Raw genomic sequence first — 22,474 nt, 5'->3', positions numbered from 1 at the left:
GTGGGGCAAAGGTTGTAAAATCAGAAAATATAGCAGCACATTAGACACAGGTGACTTGCTAAGGTCAGTTATTATAACTATATAAAGTAGTTAAGTTGGGGATTTGGGGCACTGTAGTTGGGGGTAAAAGAGATTTGGAAATCCCTTAGTTTGGGCTTCCCTCTGCCTGACAGGACCCACCCTTGGCAGGCAAATTACCTTTGCTACCCTCCCAAGCCCATCTCCCCGAAGGAACTGGGGAGACCTAGGAAGCCACACTCATCAAACCCCCTCCAGCCTTATATTTTCTGAAATCCTTTGCTGAAAAATGGATCCTTTGTGTTTATCACATTAATGGTAATTTCTAAAATATGTAACTGTGCAAGCCCCCATTTTCACCAACCCTTCAGTTCCCTGGCAGATTTCTTCAGAGTCATTTAAAGGAACCAGAAAGAATACTTTCAAAGACTTGAGTTGAATACCTTTGCAAGAATCTGGGGATCAGTTGTCTATAATTTTTTAGATAAACTGAATGAAAAATGAAACTAAGCCTAAAGGCTAAACGACTTGAGTCTACACAGAGATAACTTATTAAGAATGACTAAAAGTTAGTTATTTCAAGGTACAGTCAGATAAACCCTTATTCCATAAATTTATTTTTTTCCCTCCTATGTTAGGATGCCATCAGAGTAATTTCAGGGACATAAGCTACTTATTAACATAGACTGATTGGAGAAAAGACAGCCTCTTCAATAAGTGGTACTGGGAAAACTGGACAGCTACATGTAAAAGAATGAAATTAGAACACTCCCTAATACAATACACAAAAATAAACTCAAAATGGATTAAAGACCTAAATGTAAGCCCAGACACTATAAAACTCTTAGAGGAAAACATAGGAAGAACATTCTTTGACATAAATCACAGCAAGATCCTTTTTGACCCACCTCCTAGAGAAATGGAAATAAAAACAAAAATAAATAAATGATACCCAATGAAACTTAAAAGCTTTTGCACAGCAAAGGAAACCAGAAACAAAATGAAAAGCAACACTCAGAATGGGAGAAAATATTTGGAAACAAAGCAACTGACAAAGGATTCATCTCCAAAATTTACAAGCAGCTCATACAGCTCAATATCAAAAAAACAAAAAACCCAATCCAAAAATGGGCAGAAGACCTAAACAGACATTTCTCCAAAGAAGATATACAGATTGCCAACAAACACATGAAAGGATTCTCAATATCACTAATCACAAGAGAAATGTAAATCAAAACCACAGTGAGGTATCACCTCACACCAGTCAGAACGGCCATCATCCAAAAATCTACAAACAATAAATGCTGGAGAGGGTGTGGAGAAAAGGGAACCCTCTTGCACTGTTAGTGGGAATGTAAACTGATACAGCCACTATGGAGAACAGTATGGAGGTGCCTTAAAAAACTAAAAATAGAACTACCATAAGACCCAGCAATCCCACTACTGGGCATATATCCTGAGAAAACCATAATTCAAAAAGAGTCATGTACCACAATGTTCACCGCAGCTCTATTTACAATAGCCAGGACATGGAAGCAACCTAAGTGTCCATCGACAGATGAATGGATAAAGAAGATGTGGCACATATATACAAAATGGAATATTACTCAGCCATAAAAAGAAACGAAATTGAGTTATTTGTAGTGAGGTGGATGGACATAGAGTCTTACTTCACACAGAGTGAAGTAAGTCAGAAAGAGAAAAACAAATACTGTATGCTAACATATATATGGAATCTAAAAAAAAAAAAAATGGTTCTGATGAAGCTAAGGGCAGGACAGGAATAAAGACGCAGACGTAGAGAATCGACTTAAGGACACAGGGAGGGCAAAGGGTAAGCTGGGACGAAGTGAAAGAGTAGCATTGACATATATACCCTACCAAATGTAAAATAGATAGCTAGTGAGAAGCAGCCTTATACCATGGGGAGGTCAGCTCGGTGCTTTGTGACCACTTAGAGGGGTGGGACAAGGAAGGTGGGAGGGAGACACAAGAGGTAGGGGATATGGGGATATATGTATACATATATATAGCTGATTCACTTTGTTATACAGCAGAAACTAACACAACATTGTAAAGCAATTATACTCCAATAAAGATGTTTAAAAAAGAAAAAAGATAGACTGATTATCAGCTTTAAAGTTTTTTTTTTAAAAAAACAGTAGTTCTCCCTTACTACATCTCAAACAAAGATCCAAGAAAGAAAAGACAGGATACTTTCTCCATTACTGATGATACTACAGGAAAACACACACTGATTAGATTTATGGGAAATCTAGAGGACTTGCTTTAGCAGCTTCAATATCCTTTTTCACCAGGATGCCTCGCAATCAGCAGATTGATCTGGTTCACATTTTTGTTTCTTCTCCTTCGCTCTTTCTAATTGAAGCACAATAAATAATCTCATGATCAGAAGACAGAATCTGCAAATGGGATCATCAGCTCCTTACATAATTATGAAAGTTATGTGAGCAAGATGTGCCCCTGCAAAATCACAATCCCAAGATAGCTTCCATCTAATTAATGCTAAGAGCATCATTTATTTCCCCAGCTCACTGTAGGACTGAGCATCTGGTTTCCACAGGCAAGTATATGACACTAAAGAAGTCAGACGGCCTTTCTCTGATGCTCCCTATTTACACTCAAAGTGGGAGAACCAGAAGAGATCTTAGCAGGGGCTCATCCAAGAACATCTGCATATATAAGCAAGTTGGAAAATTCCCAACCACTCAAGAAAGTCTCATGTCCATTGTGTGAATGTGTTTCTTTTTTTTTTTTTTTTTAATTTCTCATCAAAGCTTAAATTTTGGAAACACAAGTCAATGCACAAGGTCAAATATACTTGGGGCCTTTAAGCAACTCCAAGGAATTTGGGCTCTAAATTGGTGGCCTATGTTTTCTCAGAAAACAGATCCATTTGGTCAACGGACAACTTCCAGTGAGCACCTACTGTGCTCAAGTTCTGTGTTGCTGTTCCCATCTGTCACCTGAGAGTATAAGATTTATCACCTGCTAGGGTGAGAAGAGAATAAGAAAAACAAAGAGGGAAACAATCCTGCAGAACTCAAACAACCTCAGCACACAAACACTGGGTATTCAAAGGAATATGCTTTGACTCAATCATTCAAAAAGTATTTGTTGTTGTCAAAATCCTTCCTAATATCCAACCAAAATACTTCATGTTATACCTTAAATTATTTTTTTTCCTAGTGTCTAAATAAAGAATAATCATCCACCAACTTCATGGAATTAATTTCAGTTCAACATGTAGTGACTGAGTATCCATTAGTGCCAGAAACTACAGGCCCTAAGTGTTGGAAGTTGAATAATTATGGTCCTTAGGTTCTCATCCTATCAGCAAAAGATGTGTATACATGTCTAATAGTCTGAAGAAATGCAGCAGGAAAACAGAGAAAGGAGCTAGTCCTTCCTTGAAAGACTAGTAGCATTTCACCAGGGGAAAAAAAAGGATAGAAGATCATTCTAGAGAGAGGGACCCACAAATAGAAGGTGATAGGTGAGAAGAGAAATGTAGGTTAGAGGGAAATTATTAAAGACATGCTAAAGGCTTTGGACTCCATCCAATAGGCCAGAAGAAATCATAAAATTTTTTCAGGCCAGTATAAGGAGGTAAGATAACCAGGATTTTATCTTAGATAGATCATTCTGGAGGCAGAGGAGAATGACTAGGAAGAAGTAAGTGTAGCCAAAGTGTTAGGAGGCTACTGTAAAAACAGCAAAAGATTATGTGAATATGGAGTTCCGCAGAAGATGGGATTGGAAAATCCATTAAGACTTACTGGCCGATTAAATAAATGGAGTAAAGAGGAGGAAAAGGAAGAGAAGAATACACTGAAGTATTTAGATTGGGTGACATGATGGATAATGATGTCAAAAACAGAGAGGAGGAATAAATGTGGATAATGATTCATATGGGAACATACTGAGCTTGGGGTACCTAGTGAGCTTGGACATCCAGGTGAATATGTCAGTTGGACATTTGAACTCTCACAAGGACTGTAGGGGTGGGCACATCAGAACATCATAGATGTTCACCTACTGAAGGACATTTCTTTCGGTTGCTCCCAAGTTTTGGCAATTATGAATAAAGACTCTCTAAACATTTATGTGCAGGTTTTTGTGTGGTCATAAGTTGCTAACTCCTTTGGACAAATTCCAAGGAGGCTGATTGCTGAATCTTATGGTAAGAGTATGTTTAGTTTTGTAAAAAACAGCCAAATTGTCTTCCAAAGTGGCTCTCTATTGAGTTTTATCACAAGTTTCATGGGTACAGGGAAAGGCAGGATTTCAAAAAAGTTTCAGAGCAGAGCAGTTCTAAGATGCTAGTGGTTCAGAGAAGTAACAGAGTTGATGGCAAAGGATGGTGAGGGTCCTCACAGGATATTTCTTACTATAATTAAAAGCAGTTACTGGGTTTACCTCTAGATGTTTTACAATATTTAAACATTAAAGTAAAATTTTAGCAGAGAGTGTGAAGGCTTTGGAACACTGGGGCAATGGAAGCTGTAACACTTCCTGTTGGCTGGAATTTCTGCAGACCAGTTTTAACACTCTCCTGATTTATGAAGAAAAAATAGCCAGTATGAGTCGGGTTTCCATGACTTGCAACACAGTTCTTAACTTACAAACAACAAACAAAACGGACTTAAGCAATGAAGGGGATTTATGGGCTTATTTAACAGGAACGTTCAGTTCAGGCTTCAGGGTTTGTTTGATTCAAGGGCTCAGTGTTGTTTTCAGGGACGTGTTTCTTCCTATCACTCCTGTCTGTCTTTCATGGTGTCAGTTCCATTGCGAGGCTGGCTTCTTATATGTTGTGCTAAATCATACACCACGCCATTCAGAAATAAAAAAAGAACTTCTTTCTGAGAAGCTTCCAGCAAAAAAAAAAAAAAATCTCTAATCCCACTATCCTGAAATGCGTAACATGTCAAGCCCTGAATTGTGGTCAGGAGGGACAATTATCCTGATTAGTTACAGCTAGAAGGGCAGTTTGCATCCCATAAAAGCCAAGAGCTGCATGAGGGACCTGTGTTCAAGAGTAAATCCAGTTAGTTAACAAGAGGAGGGCGAATGTGCTCAGATGCATATCATATTGTCTATTTTCTTTTAGGTTTACAGGTAATAGTCCTCCCTGAATTAGGATTCTGTAATATATAGCAAAGATATAGCTAGAAGAAAATAAACTTAGACCAAATGACATCACCTACCACGATGTTCCACTGTTAGTTAAAAAAATGTCTTACCTGTGGGCTTCCCTGGTGGCACAGTGGTTGAGAATCTGCCTGCCATTGCAGGGGACACGTGTTTGAGCCCTGGTCTGGGAGGATCCCACATGCTGCGGAGCAACTGGGCCAGTGAGCTGCAACTACTGAGCCTGCACGTCTGGAGCCTGTTCTCCCCAAGAGAGGCTGCGATAGTGAGAGGCCCGCGCACCAAGACGAAGAGGGGCCCCCGCTCGCCGCAACTGGAGAAAGCCCTCGCACAGAAACGAAGACCCAACACAGCCAAAAATAAATAAATAAATAAATAAATTTTTTTTTTAAAAAATGTCTTTCCTTATGTGCCTCTTCCCGTTTATGAACTTATGTTCCGAATCATATCTCTGTTAATGGGAGAAGTTTGACAGCTGCAGATAACTACCCTGTTAATGATCACTTTGAGAGCAGTCCAGTTCCCAGTCTGTTTCTCAAGAAATCCCTTTTCCTTTATTCTAGGAAAAAGTATGACTTTCCTGAGGCATAAGGTGAATTCCCTCTAATTTGGAAATACAATTCTTCTTTATCAGGATGAAGAAATTAAGGCCTGGTGGCTTGAGTCTGTCGCAGCCTTTTGCCTACATACAAATTTAAAGTTCATTTTATCTTATCGCAGAAACACACCTAGTTAATTTGGCATTCTTTTCTATGTAGCTTTTCCTGGAGTAAGATCTAGTTTGATTTATAATGAACACCTAATTAATAAGTTAATTTCACTTCCGACATACACTTTGTAGCTGTCCTATTAGACTAAGGGGGAAATGTCAAGGTGAATTCTGCAAGTCCTCTGGTTATTTACATCACTCAAAAGAGGTATTTATTATGTTCCCAGAAGTGTGTTGGGCATTAACGTGCATTTTGTCATCCACGACTTCCAGGAGGTCATGGAGCTGGGGAGACAAGCCAGGCACTTACAAAACAGTTCAGTAACAGGGCAGAGCAGCGTGGAATTAAAGATCAGAAGTGGCCTTCCCTGGTGGCGCAGTGGTTGGGGGTCCGCCTGCCGATGCGGGGGACGTGGGTTCGTGCCCCGGTCCGGGAGGATCCCACATTCCGTGGAGCGGATGGGCCCGTGGGCCGTGGCCGCTGGGCCTGCGCGTCCGGATCCTGTGCTCTGCAGCGGGAGAAGCTGCGGCGGTGGGGGACCCGCGTACATCAAAAAAAAAAAAAAAAAGATCAGAAGTACTGCTGCAGAGAGTAAGGGTCACCGGAAACAAGTGCAAGGATGGTGGTGGAGGTATCAATATGTTACTCAGAGAGGCTGAGGAAGATCCCTAAAAAAGGAGGGTGTGAGTCAGCCCTTACAGATTATTTAGGTTGGGTTAGGTTGAGAAAGGACATTGTGGCCACGGAGGAATTGTGGGAGATGAAAAGGAGCGTTCACGTTTCCAAGACCGATAAAAACTTGTCCTTCTAAAGAAGAAGGATCATGTTGGGTCCAGAGTAGGAGGAACTTTGGACCCTGTGACAGTGGAGGCTACCCCGAATATCAGAGGGATAAAAAGAAGGAGCTAAAGCTACCTGGTTGAAGGGGAAATGACCAAGGACAGGCTGACCTGTTGCGAACCAGCGTAGGAAGCCAGTGGTGAGGCCAAAAGAGAAGCAGGCATCTCCCTTCTTCAAAGAAGGGTTCCAAACAAAGAGAAGAGCTCAGGCTTGATGTTGATTCCCAGTCCTGTAACAGTGTGAACAGTAGGGTTGAGTGTGAGGTCAGTGGAGCCTCCAAGTAAAATCATCTTGTAAACAGCTGGGGGGACACATTCAAGCCAAATTTGGACATAATGCAATTGCAAGTTGACTTCTGGATCCGCAGTTACTGCCAGCAAGCTGCACAGGTTCTATCATTTCATTAATCTCTCAGTCATGTGATTGAACTACTTACACTCTATTTACAGGATCACTCTTCTTCCAGAAGCTCCTCTAACAGAGAGGTCCAACCAGAACGTATAAGTAAAATAATGCTAACTATGGACTTAGTGACCTAAAGAAAATATTACAACTTCCCAAGAACCTAATGTCCATCCTGGGAGAATACAGCTTATTGATGTGTTTATTACTGTGTATGGATAGCATAACCTGTTGCTTATTAATATGAAAATAAATAGTCCCATATGTGCCTACATATGTTGCCAAATTCTAGATCTAGGCAGTCTCAAACTTTATTGCCCATTAATCTATGGTTTTTATTTAAAATGCAGATTCACTGATTCTGGTGAAGCCCTGAAATCTGCATTATTAACAAGTTCCCCCATATGATCCTGTTGCAGAAAAATATTCTTTCAAAAAATACTAGCTTAACTCCCATGTGTTAGTTAAGCTTTCTCAGCCAGTGTGCCTGGTCCATTTTAGGTGTTCAGTAAATACATACTGTATTCAATCAATGTGTCCCCAGCCCTATCACCAATAGGGCACATCTGATGACTTCTTGGGTACCTAAATATATCAATCCCTCCAAGGAAAAACCATCATTTGAGTTAACCCATGTAAGAGAATATAGAAAGTTGCTAAATACAATTAACTTCACTTGAAGTCAGCCAGTCTGGGGCTTATTTCTATTTTCTCAACAAGTCATTAGCCCTCAACCAAATAAATTAGCTTTATTTTTCTTCGTTCTGCCACTTACCACACTAGCATACTATATATATACATATGTGTGTGTATATATATATATATATATATATATATATATACACTCAGTGACTCCATGGGGGGGTGCAGCAGGGGGGGCAGTTAAAAGATGGAGAAGAAAAACTCCTTATCCAATAAAATCCAATGTAAATATGAATTTTACTGTTCATTTTTTTAGATACACTACAAATGAGACCTCTAGATCATAAGCTCCTCCTTATACGATTCTGGGCCTTAAATACTGAGCTAAGTTCTAAAGAGTTTTTGAATCCTTGCAGATCTTTACTGGTCCTTTAATATTATTGTGATATATTTATTGATTTATTCATTGTATGCATTAATATTTAGGATGAAAATTTGGCAATTTAAATTAAATTGTATGTGACTTATTATAAGTGACTTTTATTTAACCCAGAAATAGCAAGGGCTCCAAAATAAACACCACTGAGAAATTTATGGGAACTTCCTATGAAGGCTTTGCTTTAAAGTTTGTTAATATGACTAAAAAAAAAAATCCACAAATGACTTTTCACATTTTGTCCTGGACTTCAAAGTACATTTTCTTTTAAAGATATTTAATTAACTCTTTGCTTACTCATATCCTTTTTCCTTCGCCCAAAGCATTTTAACCAAAGACAGTTGTTTATAGATCTCTAAACATATTTTTAAACCTCCAAAGTTAAGTCATTTTTATACAGAATTTTATGGAGACCAATTTAGTGTGCAGACTTACTTACAAAATAACAATGTTAGATTTCTATTTCAAAGGTGTAACTAATACCCAGTTACTATCTCCCACCACTGGATAGCAACTTTCTGAATACTGAGCAATGTATTTACACACTAGGGGACGGAAATTAATCTAAATTGAGCATCCTATAAAGGTTCCAATATCTTCACCTATTTATGAGCTTAGTGTCTTCTTAGGCGTCTCCATCTGAGTAGCTACTTTAAATTTTTAGTCGAATTCAGTAACTCATCAAGCAGATATTAAAGTACAATTTATGAAAATACATGGATGATTAGATAGATATTCCAGACATGAAAAATCTTATGGTTGCTAAAGAAAATACTTTAAGAGATTTTAAAGTAGTTATTTCCTGAATGTCTTTTTTCCCCACACATTAGACGAAGTTGCATTGTTTATAAAAATTTATTCATACAAATTTTACACACTTTATATAACAGTTATCAAAGTCCTAATTATAGATATCATGTGTGTAATAATACTCGGGAAGATGTTTTTATAATCAGTTGCACATAAAATAAGAGCTTCAAGACTAACATCTATCTAAATTATCACTATATCATAAATCTGCTCCAGGTTAGTAAGGCTCTTGGCATTTCTAAAAAGTATACAAAAGATTAAACTGGGTGATCACTGTAAATGCTTGCAACTAGCCACGGGAACACTAAATTAGACTTCGTAAAGAAAAGGTTAACTAGAGCCCTATTTCACCACTAACAGCTGACACAAATACAGAAAAAACTCTGCCCATTATCCAAGAAACAAATAATTAAGACTAAAATGCAAGCCGATGTGTTGCAGCATTGTAGGGCCACTAAATAGCCATCTGTGATTCGTGGCGATTTAAAAGGCGAAGAAAGGCACTAAAGCTGCAAACTGCATCCCGTGTCACATTGCCTGAGGAGACTGCAGAATTAAAGAAAGATTGATTCTGTACACAGGACTCAGGCATAGATCGAATGCCTCTGTGCTTTCACTGTTTGCAATGTGATCTCCTGGCAGCATCCATCCCGCCTGGGAATGCAAATCCAAGTCAGTTTTTTTTTGATTTATGACTTCATACTGATCAAATCCGTAAAGGAAAAGGAAAGGTCCTTTAAACTTTACATGCTAATGTTTAATCTTTTCTTGTTTTGTTTTGGTTTTTTTTTTTTCAAAAGAACTTGGGCCTGAAATTTGGGAGTTTGGCTGGCTGGTTTGCCTGTTGTTGCTTGATCTGGTTGCTGGGTGAAGGTTCTTTTGTTTATTGAGATTACTTGACAGGTTCAAGGAATTGATAGGAAACAGACAGACATGCTTTCTGTAGCCAAGAAAGAATACAAGGGGACATTCTCGGGGCCTGTTGGAGCTTGCTTACCTCACTCTTGACCACAAATATAAGATAGTACTCATACATATGAAGATGAGGTTTAAATGATTTATCAGTTAGTACAACTGACGAACATGTGAACACTACACATTCTAATATGACAAAGGTTGGTTTTATGAAATAAATTTTACTAAGCAATAAGCCATAATGTAGAAAAATACATTTTACCTACAAACTCAATCAACAAGAAACAAAAGATTCATATTTAGTGCATAATTACTTAGTGGTAACTACACAAGGGTTCCTACACTTTACAATAAGTGCTAGCATCAAACAACAAAAAAAATTAAGAAGCATTACAAGTTTAAGAGAAGTGAATGAAAAATGGTAAACAGTACTTTAAAAACTGGTGCCAGAGGGTGGGAAAGAAGAGTCTTCAGAAAACCACGAAAGAAAAGGGTGGCTCCTACAGAGCAAGGTTCAAAGGGGAGGATCCTGGCCATTTCACAAGATGAGAAGCATGGACAGCACTGGAGAAAAACACATTGTACTTTGCATCCATTTCCAATACCCAGCGCCCAAAGTCAGGCAGGCAGGGGACTAGGGTGGGACTCGGCTTATGCCCAGCTCCCAGGCCTGGGGCAGCCCCCAGCCAGTCCCTCTACAGGAGGGTCCTCCTCCTACTGCCTTATGCCCTGCCTTTTCCAATATTCCTACATTTCCTTCACTTTGTTCCAATTGCCCAAACCTTGGAATACTGGGGTCCCTGGAAGTACAGAAAAGGGAGCTTCCTATTCAAGTCTCCCTTCTCTGTACAGTCCAATTCCTCCCCCAGGGAGTGGTATGAATCCTGGGGAGAAGCGCAATTTGGGTCCAGCTGTTGTTTTATCAGGAGAATTTCCTTCTGGGATGAGAATCTGAAGAGAAACAAATACACATAAAAATAGAATCCAAGAAAGCAGAAGTATTGGAATTGCCACCCAGCGAGGGGGACAGTGGCTAGTTGAGTCCAGCTGGGATTGAAGCAGCCTTTCTGCCCCAAAGACTCACTGGGAAAGAGTGCCCTTCAGCAATTCTCCCAAATCATTACTCAAAATCTCCCTGGAGCAGGGCATCACTGTTTATGTACAGTAGCAAATGGTCGGTATTAATATCTTCAGGCCTGTAGTGGATAAAAATACTATCCTTTTAATTCCAGTTTACAAAAATAGGAGTAATATTCAAAACAATGATTGTCTATTTTTCTATTTATTTTATATAAAAACAAACAGCTCAGGCGAATTTTCAATCCTTGTGCACACTTTGAACTGCTTTCGATTATACTTTTATATATATATTCTTAATATATATTTGTAATATATATATATCAATATCAATAATTGGTCCACAAAGTATATCTGTGCATTCTCTAGTGCTTTGTAAAAAGAAAAACAATATTATTATCAAAATATTCATTTAATGGCTTTACTTCATACATAAATACATGTTTGGACAGAACATAAGAGCGATGACTGTTCAGTCAGTTGGGAAAATGACTTTTCAGTGTGTCAGGGTTGTATACACAGGGTAGCTGGTAACTCATCGCTACAAATACGCTATTCGCCGTCCTTTGTTTTTAACCCTTTGTTTATACCTTTTCCCTAGGACGGCCGCCAAGTATTTCTTAACAGCCATTTGTTTCCGGTAGCGGCTGTAGCTGTCCGTGAAGATTCCGTCCGAGTGGCGCTTGGAGAGCGGCTCCGAGTCGTCGTCCGCGCCGCCGCCCAGGTTCCCACTGCAAGGAAAGAGGTCGGGAAGAGGGTGGTGGGGCGGGAGACACAAGCTGAATAGTTGCGGGAGGCTGACGGGCCCCACCCCAAGCAGGAGTCTTCAGGGAGGGCGCCGGCTCTCCACGCCCACCGCGCCGCCTTGCTTGGCCAGAGAGCTGCCAGAGGGAGGGCTGTGATGGGAACCCTCACTCCTCCCTCCCCATCGACAATCTTGGGGCACTAAGTCCTTACAGAATGGGCCCCAGATGAGGTCCGGGCCAAAGGCAAGCGACTTAAGGCCAACCTCTCTGCAAACGCTGCCCTCTGAGATTTGAATATCCGTGCTTTTGCGCTCAATCGTCCTGACCGTTCCTGGCACACCCCCACCCGCCCCCACGTACAGAGAAAATAACCGAAGAGCCCTAAATTCCAAGTTGGCTGCTGCCGTGGAGTTTACATCGATCCCGCAATTCCTAGTCAGACGTGAACACTCCTCTCCTGCGCGCTAAATTGAAAAACGTGATAATAATATAAGTCGACAGGCTGTAGGCAATATTTTTCATCGCATGAATTATTAATTGCGGAAAATGTAATCTTTTCTCCCATGGGCTTTATTAAAATGTTGCCTTCTGCTGAGAGATGCTCCACGCAAGCCCTGTGCTCTGGGTTTGTCTGGCACGAGCAAAAACTGTTTCCTTAAGTCCAAATCTGAGGATTTGTTTCGAACTGAATTTACAGTGAAAGAAAAATGAGGAAAGAAAAAGTCATACTTAGAGGATATCCTAGCCAATCGTCCCACGAAGCTTGAAGGTTTTGAAGGCCTTGGGTGGGGAGGGGGGCTTTTTCTTTTTTTCAATTATTCAAAACGGATCAGATTCCCCGGGTTTCCTGCATTCTCCCTTCCTCGCCCAGTTCCCGAGCTCTCTGGCCAAACTTAAGGCGCGGTCTCCAAACCCTAGTCTGCGTACGGGAGCTGCCCCGGCACACCCTGCGGCGCAGACGCACCCTCGGCCCCACGTGCACGCACGGACGTAGAAGCTGCGCCGCCCGCCCAGCGCGCGTTGGCACAGATACCCACCCCGGGCGCGCACGGGCGCGCCATTACGCGCGGGTTAACTCTTTCGCAAACTCTTACCCCACGCCCTTGGCCGTGAGCGTCTGCAGGTATTTCCTGGCGGACAGCTGGTCCAGCACTTTGCGGTAGGCCTTGTTAAGGATCCCGTGGGTGAAATCTCTAACAAGGAGGCAAAGTGCACACCTGGAATCACTGACTGTCCCCAGGTGGCAGCCCCAGGTCCCCAGCTGGGCATGCACGCCCCCCCGGTGCTCCGGGAGGCTGCCGCGGAAAACCCCAGAGTCAAGGCAACCGGGAATGACTCTTGGGATGTTCCCGTGAGTGCCAGGAACCGGAGTTCGTCCTGCCCTCCGGGGAAAGCAGGTGTGGAGCCCGGCCGGGGCGCGCACTCACTGCCACTCCTTGGGCCACGGACCTTTCGGTCCCCACGCGGCCCTCATGTCCACACAAACCGGCCAGCTACTAACTTTCTCTCGCTCTCGTGGGAACCATCCCGGGAGAGGAGAGGCTTGAGGGCTTTTATGAAAAAGAACCTACTCGATGGGCCACCCCTTGCCCCTTTCTCCCTCCCAGCCCTGGGCCGGCGCGGGGCCGCGCGGTGGTACCTTTCCTCCGCCGGGTAGTAGAGTGCGTAGGCGTCGCGTAGCACGGAGGCGGGGCTCCCCACGCCGGGTGGATCCGAGTCATAGAAGTCCTGCAGCAGGTTTCCGTCCTCGTCGTACGCCTCGTCCTCCGGCCTGCAGCGGTAGCCGGGGGCACAAGGAGTGGTCAGTACAGGTCCCTCCCCGGTTCTGCGAGGACTCAAAGATCCTTAGGGGCTCTCACGATTTTCCTTCTTCCTAAAGGCTCCCCTCGGAGAACTGCCTCTTCTAGGACAGGGGTGCGGGTAGAAGTAGGAGGAGAAAACTACACCCAACGGAAATTCCCACCCCTGCTCTCGCGGGTGCAGGGTCGCCCTGCCCGGGCCGCGGCCTCAACGGGCACTGGGAAGCCGAGGAGTCTGCGCCGACCTAGCACACCTGGCCACGGAGAAGAACCGCTCCTCTCCCAGCCTGGCGCTTGAGCCTCCATCCACAAGCAGCGGCGGGCGGAGATGAGAAGGGCTCTAGGAGAGAGACGCTGGCCACGCGAAGACCGGATGGGGGAGGCCGGGAGCCAGAGGGTGGATGGCTGGGGAGTCCGGCGGCCAACGCCAGCAGCCACCCCCACCCAGCCTCCGAGCCCAGGGGAGTCCTTCCCTGCGCAGATGTAGGTCACGGAGAACCTCCGGCTTCTATTTTGGGCGGGAGAGGATCTGGCAGGAACATGAGTAATAGATGCCCCTAAACTTAGCCTGTTTGGCAGCGGTTCATTCTGTGGCATGTCCGCGCCCTCCGGTACCTCTTGCCCGGAGAAAGTGCCAGGCACACGGGACTTTGAAAATAGCTGTGGGTGAAATAGGACTTTTAAGTCCAGTAAGTAGATAGTTCGCGCTAATATGTTAGCGGTGGCGGGGCGGCGGGACAGCATCTCAACCCAGAGGCAAAGGGAGAGGGGTCAAAGGGTCAACAGGGGACCGAGAGACAACGATCTCGCAGTCGCCTTTACCTACCAACTCAATCCTTGATATAGGACGGGAGAGGTGGGTTAGTATACACAACCCACTAGCTTTCCGGCCGCTGGAGAGACTAGGAAAGCGGCCAAGGCAAGTAGCGCGCTTTAGGAGGGGTTAGCCATACTTCGTTACTTCGCTCGCCTTTCCTCCATCCCTGGAGAGGTAGAGGCAAGGCATTGCTGCGCTCGCCCCACACCCAGCCTTTCCTCGGCGACGCGCCACTCTGCCCTGGCCCGGCTGCTCGCAGTCTCCTGGTTTTTCTGGGCACTTCCACCCCGTAGCCCGTGCCCAGATGCTGGAATCCTAATACCGAAGCCAGAACCCATCTCTCCGGCCAAATCAATGGTCAGCAACCCCTAAAGAGATCATTCTTGGGCGCCGCTCCGAGCAGCAGCTTTGCGGGCAGAACGCGCGCTCCTCGCCGCCGGGAGCCCGGTGCACAGCGGAGTGCCGATGCTGCGCTGCGCGGCGAGCTTCCACTCTCCCGCTGACAGGCCCGGGACTCTGGGGCTGCAGCGGGGAACCCGGGCAGCGCCGACCGATTAGAAACCAGGAATTAGGGCGGGGGGCGGGGGGGGGAAACCAGGGTTACTCCTGCCTGGAGTGGGTAGGGCTGCCTTCCCAGTACTGCCTGCCAGCTTGCTTTCTCTGTTCCTCCTTTGCATCCATTTCATCTATTTCCCCCTCCCTCATCTTTGTTTTCCTTCTCTCAAATCGCTTCTTCTTAACTCTACCCGGCCAACACTCCCTCTCCCCAAGACTCAAAATGCAGTTGGAAAACCTATCACTTGAGAGGAAGCTCTTCCAGTAGAAAGAATTAGAACTGAGGTGAGAAGGAGAGCAGAGGAGAGAGAGGGAGACCCCGCCCCGATAGTCCCGAACAAGCTGTAACAAAGCAAAGTCCACGGGAGCTTCACTCTCAACCCCCACCCCCACCCCAAACTAGCTCCGGGAGCCAAAGTTCTCCTAACTCAAGCTAAGAATAGGGGAAAGAAGTCAACTCGGGGCCCGGCCCTGCCCCCTTGCCGTGGGAGGGGTTGGGGGAGGGGAGGTTTCTCCAGCCCGCCCGAAGTGCGCTCGGTCCACCGGGGCGCCTCTGCTGCGGCGGGCTGGGGGAGGGGGGCCGAGGCCCAGTGGAGTCTGCAGGGATCCTCCCGCTGAGCCACGGCCAGTGACCCGCGACAGGACCCAGGCTGGTGGCCGTGCAGTGGGGGCGCATGGGGAGGTGGTGGTAGCCTAACCGGTCGTAGCCAGACCGAGGAACTGCAGGAGGGCGACCACAAGGAGGTGTCGGGGGAAGGGAATCCCCGGCCTCAGCTCAGCTCGGGAGGCCAGCACCTACCTGATCCCAGGAAACCGGAGTCCGGCGGCGGCAGGTGAGCAATAGACGCTGCTGTGCATTATTATTCCGTAGACCAGCAGGGCCAGCCTCACTCCGCTACACATGGTCATTCTGCGCAGGACGCGAAAGAGCACACGGCAGTCAGAATGCCCCTGGCCTTCCACCCTCCGACCCCTAGAAACTCCCTGAACTGAGGGAGGGACGGCGCTCACCTCTGACTCCCAGTATTGAATACGGCTTAATGACAGCCTGCGCGCCCCCGCCACTGCCTTCTCGCTATAGTTAGAAAATATATGTATATATCCAATGCCCAATAACTCGCCAGATCCAGTACGAAGGAGAGCTAACTCGTACCCTGATGCTGGCGAAAGAATTAGCAGTCCCGTGAGTTGGTTGGTTTGGTAAGATTTTTTTTCCCCGTACCATTCAACTCTTACCGCTGCCAGGAGAGGGCTTGCTGCCAAGTAGGACGGCGGGCAAAGGGCTTCTCCAAGTTTCTGCGCTGGAGTCACAACCCAAGAGGCATCGCCGTCTGGCGTTCGTGTCCGAGCAGCAGCCGCAGCAACGGGCAGGAGCAGCCGGAGGCGCTGAAGGGCTTGTGCGCTGAGGCCAGTATTCTGTTCAAAGTTTGTAGGCGCTCAGAACTAGGAGGGAGCGCGACACCGAGAGAAGGGGGCGAGGAGAGAGATGAAGAAGGAAGAAGACGGAGGCGACGAGCTAAGAGGTCTGGGGGACAAAGTGGCCTTAAGTCCACGGAGAGAAAGAAGTGATAAGGAAAGGGGGAAAGTCTTAGAAGGAGACGAAGGGAAGAGAGAGGCCCGCGGCGCAGCCGGCGTCTGTGGGAGCCGCTCGGTCAGGCAGCTGCGCGAGTCGGCAGCGCCTTCTCTGCTCAGAAGTCCCTCCGGCTGCGTCTGAAGCTGCGGCTTCTGCTGCTGCTGCCGGTGGTTGCAGAGGTGACCGGCCCTCTGCTCCTATTTATATGTGCAGTTAGCAGAAATCTATCCGAACATGGTTTTTGGAAGAGCCTTCTCTGTCAACATCTGTCTGCCTATGGCCTTTAAGTACAGGATATTTTGTTGCACTGTTGCGCTCCGATTTTTATTCATGGAATGACTTCCTTTTTTTTTTTTTCCAGTCACGTAATGATCGGGTATCAGAAAAAGACGTCAGCATCCTAGTCCCTCAAGGAACATATTAACTATTCTGTGCCGTCCTCTTGGATAAGATCCGGAGTCATCGACTTCTCATAAACACCTTTCACTCATACAGTACAATTTTAAAGAAGTTTAATTGTTTTGACTGTTTTCAACTTTACCCACTTCTCAAGGATGGGTAAAGAATACATAGAATTTTGAGAATGGTGAAAATCATGCTTTTAACTATGTCCTTCTTATTTCTTTTTGCTTTTTCATCAAGCCCCAGCAATCAGAGCTCTGAGCTCTGGAATTAAGCACCATCAAGCCCTCCTATTAATAAATTTAATTTAGATCTCCTAATTTCTTGCGTATGTTCTTTTAGATAGACAATTAAATGTGGAAGTCGTTTTGTTTTTAAAGGGAAGTCTTGGAGGATTTTCAGTAAATCGCTAAGGAGTCTGGATGTCCTTGACAGTCTGGCTCTGAGTAGAATTGATTAGAGTTAAAGCCGTGTCCGGAGCGCGGCCTGTGGAGCTGTCCAGGCTTGGAGTGCTGAACTGTTTGGTCGCAGATGCTGCAAACATTGAGAATTGCCACTAGTTTAATTTTCCACCAGAGCCTCTGAAGATTTGGTAGTGGTGCCCTTAATGTGGCGATTCATCGTCCAAGTCCCCCCGTTGTTCAGATGTGTTCCTCCCTTGCAGTGTCCACGAATGCCCTTAATGGTGAGAACTGTCCAACCCCTGCCCCTGCCCTTCTGAGTAAAGAGCATTCTGTCTCCCCTTAGTCCTGGTTTTTGGATCTCTAGATGACCTATTTGGACGCCTTCACACTTTCTGTGGCTCTTACTAATTTTAACATTGAAATTGTGAAATTGTATTTTCCACAAAAACTGAAATTTTAAGAATTTGGGAGTGAGAAATATGTTTTTCCCCTTTATTTACAGCTTGAGTTCTGTTTGGGGAAATACAGACAGACGGGGAAAGCACGAGGATACCCAGTACAAGTTCACTTACTGAGGGTTTCTAACAGGAATCTCTTCGTTGGGGATGGCTAAAATTTTTTAACTGAAAATGAGGTGGGGCGAGGAAAGCAATAAGGGAAGACCATATCCACCCGGAAGCTTCCAAGTCCCGGGGTTATTTAAGAAGATCTGTAAATTTCTACTCCAGTAGGAGAACTCGGGTCTATTTCTTTTAAAAAGGAAACAGAGCCATCGATAACCATTAGTGTGCATTTTAATTATTTGGATCTTAAACAAAAATGAGAGGAAATGGCAATTTAGTGGGAGTGTTTCCTGTTACTATGATTTAGATCTAACATTTAGAGAAGCTATATTCTGCACGCTTTTTCTAAGACAAAATTATAATGCTGCTCATTTTCAATGCCTTTCCCGCTCTCTTATTTGAGATTTCATACTTCCTCCAAGGTGACAAAGTTTTGCTTCGTTTTGACCATTCATGGCCAGAAACGGCCACTTCCTCTTGGTTTATTCCTGGGGATGCTCCAGGTTGCCTATCTGCAATAAAGATTCAAACCACATCTACATGGGGATGAATCTCTTTGTCTCCACTGCATATGTTCGCTGATTTTGTTGGAGTGTTTACATGCGTGTGTTCCGTGTTCAGCTCTGCCTTTGGAGTAAGCTCGCACACAAAGAGCCGGCGGTGAACACGACCGGTTAATCAAGCAGAGACGGCTTTCTTACTAAAAGCTCCCGGAGCTATTACCGTGGCTTTCCTGTCTTCCGCCTTGCTTCACGTCAAAGGTGAACCCGATTAAAATCCTACTCTTTCCTCCCACGAGAATTCTGAAATGAATTAAATCTTTAGAAATATCTGAAAATTTCCAAGACTCCTTGTACCATTTCACTACTCAACTTTAGTAAAGGGAGCCACCGTGTGGGGAATTTGTTGACTTCATGGACTATAAAAGGGGGAAATCCACAAACACCAATAACTTTATGCGAGGAGGACGGAACTGCTGGCTCCACCCACCCCAAGAATCCGACCTGCGCCTCTGGTTTACAAAAGATGTGTCACTGGACTGTTCTGAGCGTGGGCCCTGTGAGCTCGGACCTCAGGGCCCAGCACGCCAGAATTATCGGCCTCGAGGCCCGAACCAGTTCACTGAAGTGAAAGACTAAGCAGAGAATTTAATTTGAGATTCTTGGCCAGTGAACTCCAAAAACAATCAAGCTTCGGAGACCCATGCATTGCTCAGCACAATCCAAAGACCCGCCCAGCCCCGACCCACTGCTACCTGGGGGGCTCGAACCCGGAAAAGGGTCGTCCAGCAGAACTTTCGTCCCATTGCAGCGTCTCCGATTAGGCGAGTTTGGTGTCCCGTGGGCAAAGATGCTATCCTATTGTTGAAAGTTCTGGTCTGGTCCTGTGCCGCTGGGCCGGGAGATGCTGGGAAGGCTGAGGAAGGGGAGGAGCTAGAAGCTGAGGACCCGGCTCGAGAACTTGGAGGGTCTGGGGCTGCACCCCTGCCTCGACAGACCCTCGGCGCGAGCGCAGACCCTTTCTGCTGTCTATTCGATGGAGGGGAATATGGGGCGTCCGATGTCTCAAAGACCAAAACTACCCCCAAATTCCCTGAGAGTGGTAATTTGCTTCTAACCTGGGGAGCGTTCTAACTCGAGTGTTGACGCTGCTTTCAGGGGGCCTTTGTGTCCGGGGGTTTGGGGGAGCAGCGAGGAGGCTGGAGAGGCCCGGAGCCACCCCGTGTGAGCTGCAAGGGGTCCCGGCCAGGGCCGCGCAGGAAACCGCGGCGGCAGATATGGACTTGTTCACTCACTACAAATGCAGACGAGAGAGAAACCTCCAGATGCCCAAGTGTAATTGACAGTGACACAGGGAGAAGAGGGAGGGGATGAAGAAGGGACCCAAGAGTTAGAACTTCCTATTTACAGGTAACGCAGAGGAATTTCAAGTCTTCTTTCCAACAGTCCCGACCCTTACCCCCAACGTTCACCATACGAAGTAGAAGAATTCCTCGGCAGCAGTTTCTTTCCCGACCATGGAAGCAAAGAATGGCAGGTAACTGGAATCATGTTCAGTCAGAGAAGCTAGTGGTACCACGGAAACCTTCAGAGTGCAAAGCCTCACCTAGGTCCTCTGTGAGGGAGAGGGACAGAAGGCAGGCAATTTCCCGCTAAGCCGTGACCTACCCAGAAGAGGCTGTTTGGAAATATTTGTTGGAAATGATCAAAGATCCTTAATTTCAAACATATAATGTTATCAACTCCTTTTTATCCCGTTGGTCCTTAAGATATGGAAACAAAACTTTTGGTCTGAAATGGTGGATGCTAGCTATGAGTCAAACTAACACTTCCCTGAATTGTTTTTCCTGGTCACAAACACATCTGTCTCCTTGAAGTTTCAAGCCTTGAACCCTCAAATAACACTCGATTTTAAAGAACTCATTAGCCCTTGAAAAAGTGGAGGTTTGTATTCAAACAGGAGGAATATGTCTAGTATATTACTGAGAGTTTGAATTTGCAGAAGGCTTCACAACATTAGCAAACACCTGGCGTAAACAAGACTCAGTTCCCTAGGGTAAGGAGATTTCCACTACTTTCCTTCTGGCCTAGCTACCCATCCTACACAGTTTCCATGTGTTCATTTTTCCTTTCTTAGACTGTGTAGCTCTCCCCATTGCTCTGTACCACCACCATCCCCATCCCCTACCCCATGGATTTTTTTTTTTTACCATATGAAAGGACACGTTTGCACACATCTTCATACATTCCTAGTATAAATAACATTAAACCAGATTGAGAAAGTCTTATATTTTCATTCTATTCATTTATAAGTCAGTACTTAGCTAGGAACCAGGCTACAGTAAGCTTTCTCAGTGAGCAAGCTCATTGCAAAACATTATCCTCTCATATGAGTGACAAGAGTAAATTGCAACACTGTATTCAATTTCACTCTAAACTTTTCTCTCCTGACTCTTCCAGAAAATGTGATGACTAATGACTCACTTCATACCGATTATACCTGTAGGGAAACCCAAATGTTCTGCAGTGGAACATCATGACCATCATTTACTGGACTGCCTGCATCATGCCCCTCTGAACTCATGAAGTAGTGAAGAGCTGATGAGCTTACCCAGAATGTGTCATGGTTTCTCTGACCTTCAGAATCTAGTGCTTCACACACTCTGAAAACAATCAGCAAAGGAAGCCTTTCCAAACCACATGAGCGAAAGCATCCCTTTCTAATTCAAGAACAGAACTGCCTGTTCACAGGGCCGAGAAATTTTGCCAGTTTTAAGACAAAGCAGACACTCAAGAAGCACAAACTAGGATTGAACCTTTGCTGAAGGTTTGGGTGACTTCAACTATCTCATATATATGGCTCTTCTAAGGCCTGGTTCTGAGCATTAGCTTACTGGTTATGGGGTTCAGGGCAGGCTGCCCCAAATATACCACTTTGGCATATTGATTATTTTGAAACAGCTGGTTCAAGAAAACACTAACCCTCCTTTGTCCCACTAAAAGCAGGAAATAAATCTCCCATGTGAAAGTACCTTCCCTGTCCCAGGAGGTAGAAGGTGTGTCCTTATCACCAGAGATAGAAAATTTAGGGCCAAGAAGGGTATATAAACAAACCTTGTTACTTCTACACTAACTTACTACCCCAAGTCCAAACTTCTTTGTCTTGTCAATTCCTCACAAGTTTATGTTTTTCTTTGTCCAGAAGGTATAAAAGCTGCCTGCTTTGGTCCTTCTTGTAGTCTCATATTTCTATGGGCTTCCATACACACAAGTTAAATTTGGTTTTTTTGTTGCTGTTGTTGTTAATCTGTCTTATGTCAATTTAATTAGTAGGCCAACCAAAGAACCTAGAAGGGAAGACAAGAAGGATTTTCCTCCCCTACCCTAGGTTCCAAAAATATATACCCCATACTTCACTGTGCAGCATCTGTCAGATTCTCCAGAGATTTCCAGAACATGTCCTCTTAAAAGCCAAGGAGAAGGAAGTCTTCTCTCTACTTCAGTCTAAATCTTCTGCTCATGTAAGTCTTAAATGCAGGAAGAAAAGCTTGAAGAGGATACAGGAAACCCAATATCTTAAATGAGTTTTTGTGACAGCCTCTAAAAAAGTTGGAAGGAAGATCTGTGTGCAAAATAAAACAAGGCTTTTATGCATAAATAAAAACAGGATGTTGCGCTATGAGTTCATAGCATCCCAAACCTCTGTCCTTGGGGTTCAAACTCAGCCTTATCTATCTGTGAATACAGGTCTGTTTGTAATAATTTTGGAGCCTTTGTTTTTCATTATCCTTATTACTAACACTTTGTGTTAATAATAATATCTCTACAAATATTTTTTAATTAATTAATTTTTAATTCTTCTCTCCACCCAAATATACAGAGGCATGATTTAATTTTTTAAGAAACTATCATCTGCTTGAAATACAATTATATTAGCCATGAGTTTACTATTTGAAAGCTTCAATTATTATTTCTTTAAAATTTTTTAAGTCCTTCCTTCCAATGGGGCTGCATAATTTTGCTACTCGCCAGTCAATAATAGCAATAACAACAGCAAAAATATCTATTGAACACTTACTATAATAAATGC

General features: G+C 44.6%; 1 protein-coding gene across 2 annotated transcripts; it reads right to left on the bottom strand.

Moving 5' to 3' along the window:
* Positions 1 to 11,418: 11,418 nt before the first annotated feature.
* ADCYAP1 (adenylate cyclase activating polypeptide 1) lies at positions 11,419 to 16,852 on the bottom strand. Of its 2 annotated transcripts, none has more exons than XM_059039981.2 (5): positions 16,179 to 16,852; positions 15,742 to 15,852; positions 13,411 to 13,542; positions 12,866 to 12,964; positions 11,419 to 11,756 (listed from the first exon to the last, which is right to left on the bottom strand). In XM_059039981.2, exons 2-5 carry the CDS (start codon positions 15,849 to 15,851, stop codon positions 11,567 to 11,569), a joined length of 531 nt encoding a protein of 176 aa, XP_058895964.1. In that variant the 5' UTR covers position 15,852; positions 16,179 to 16,852; the 3' UTR covers positions 11,419 to 11,566. The 2 variants fall into 2 exon arrangements, with proteins under 2 accessions (XP_058895964.1, XP_066872178.1); XM_067016077.1 differs by lacking the exon at positions 16,179 to 16,852 and adding an exon at positions 15,954 to 16,143.
* Between the last annotated feature and the right edge of the window lie 5,622 nt (positions 16,853 to 22,474).

The sequence above is a fragment of the Kogia breviceps genome, chromosome 15 (genome assembly GCF_026419965.1).
Source record: "Kogia breviceps isolate mKogBre1 chromosome 15, mKogBre1 haplotype 1, whole genome shotgun sequence".
NCBI classification, from domain to species: domain Eukaryota; kingdom Metazoa; phylum Chordata; class Mammalia; order Artiodactyla; family Physeteridae; genus Kogia; species Kogia breviceps.
Note: the sequence above shows the minus strand (reverse complement) of the source record. Positions and strands in the feature narration are given on the sequence as shown.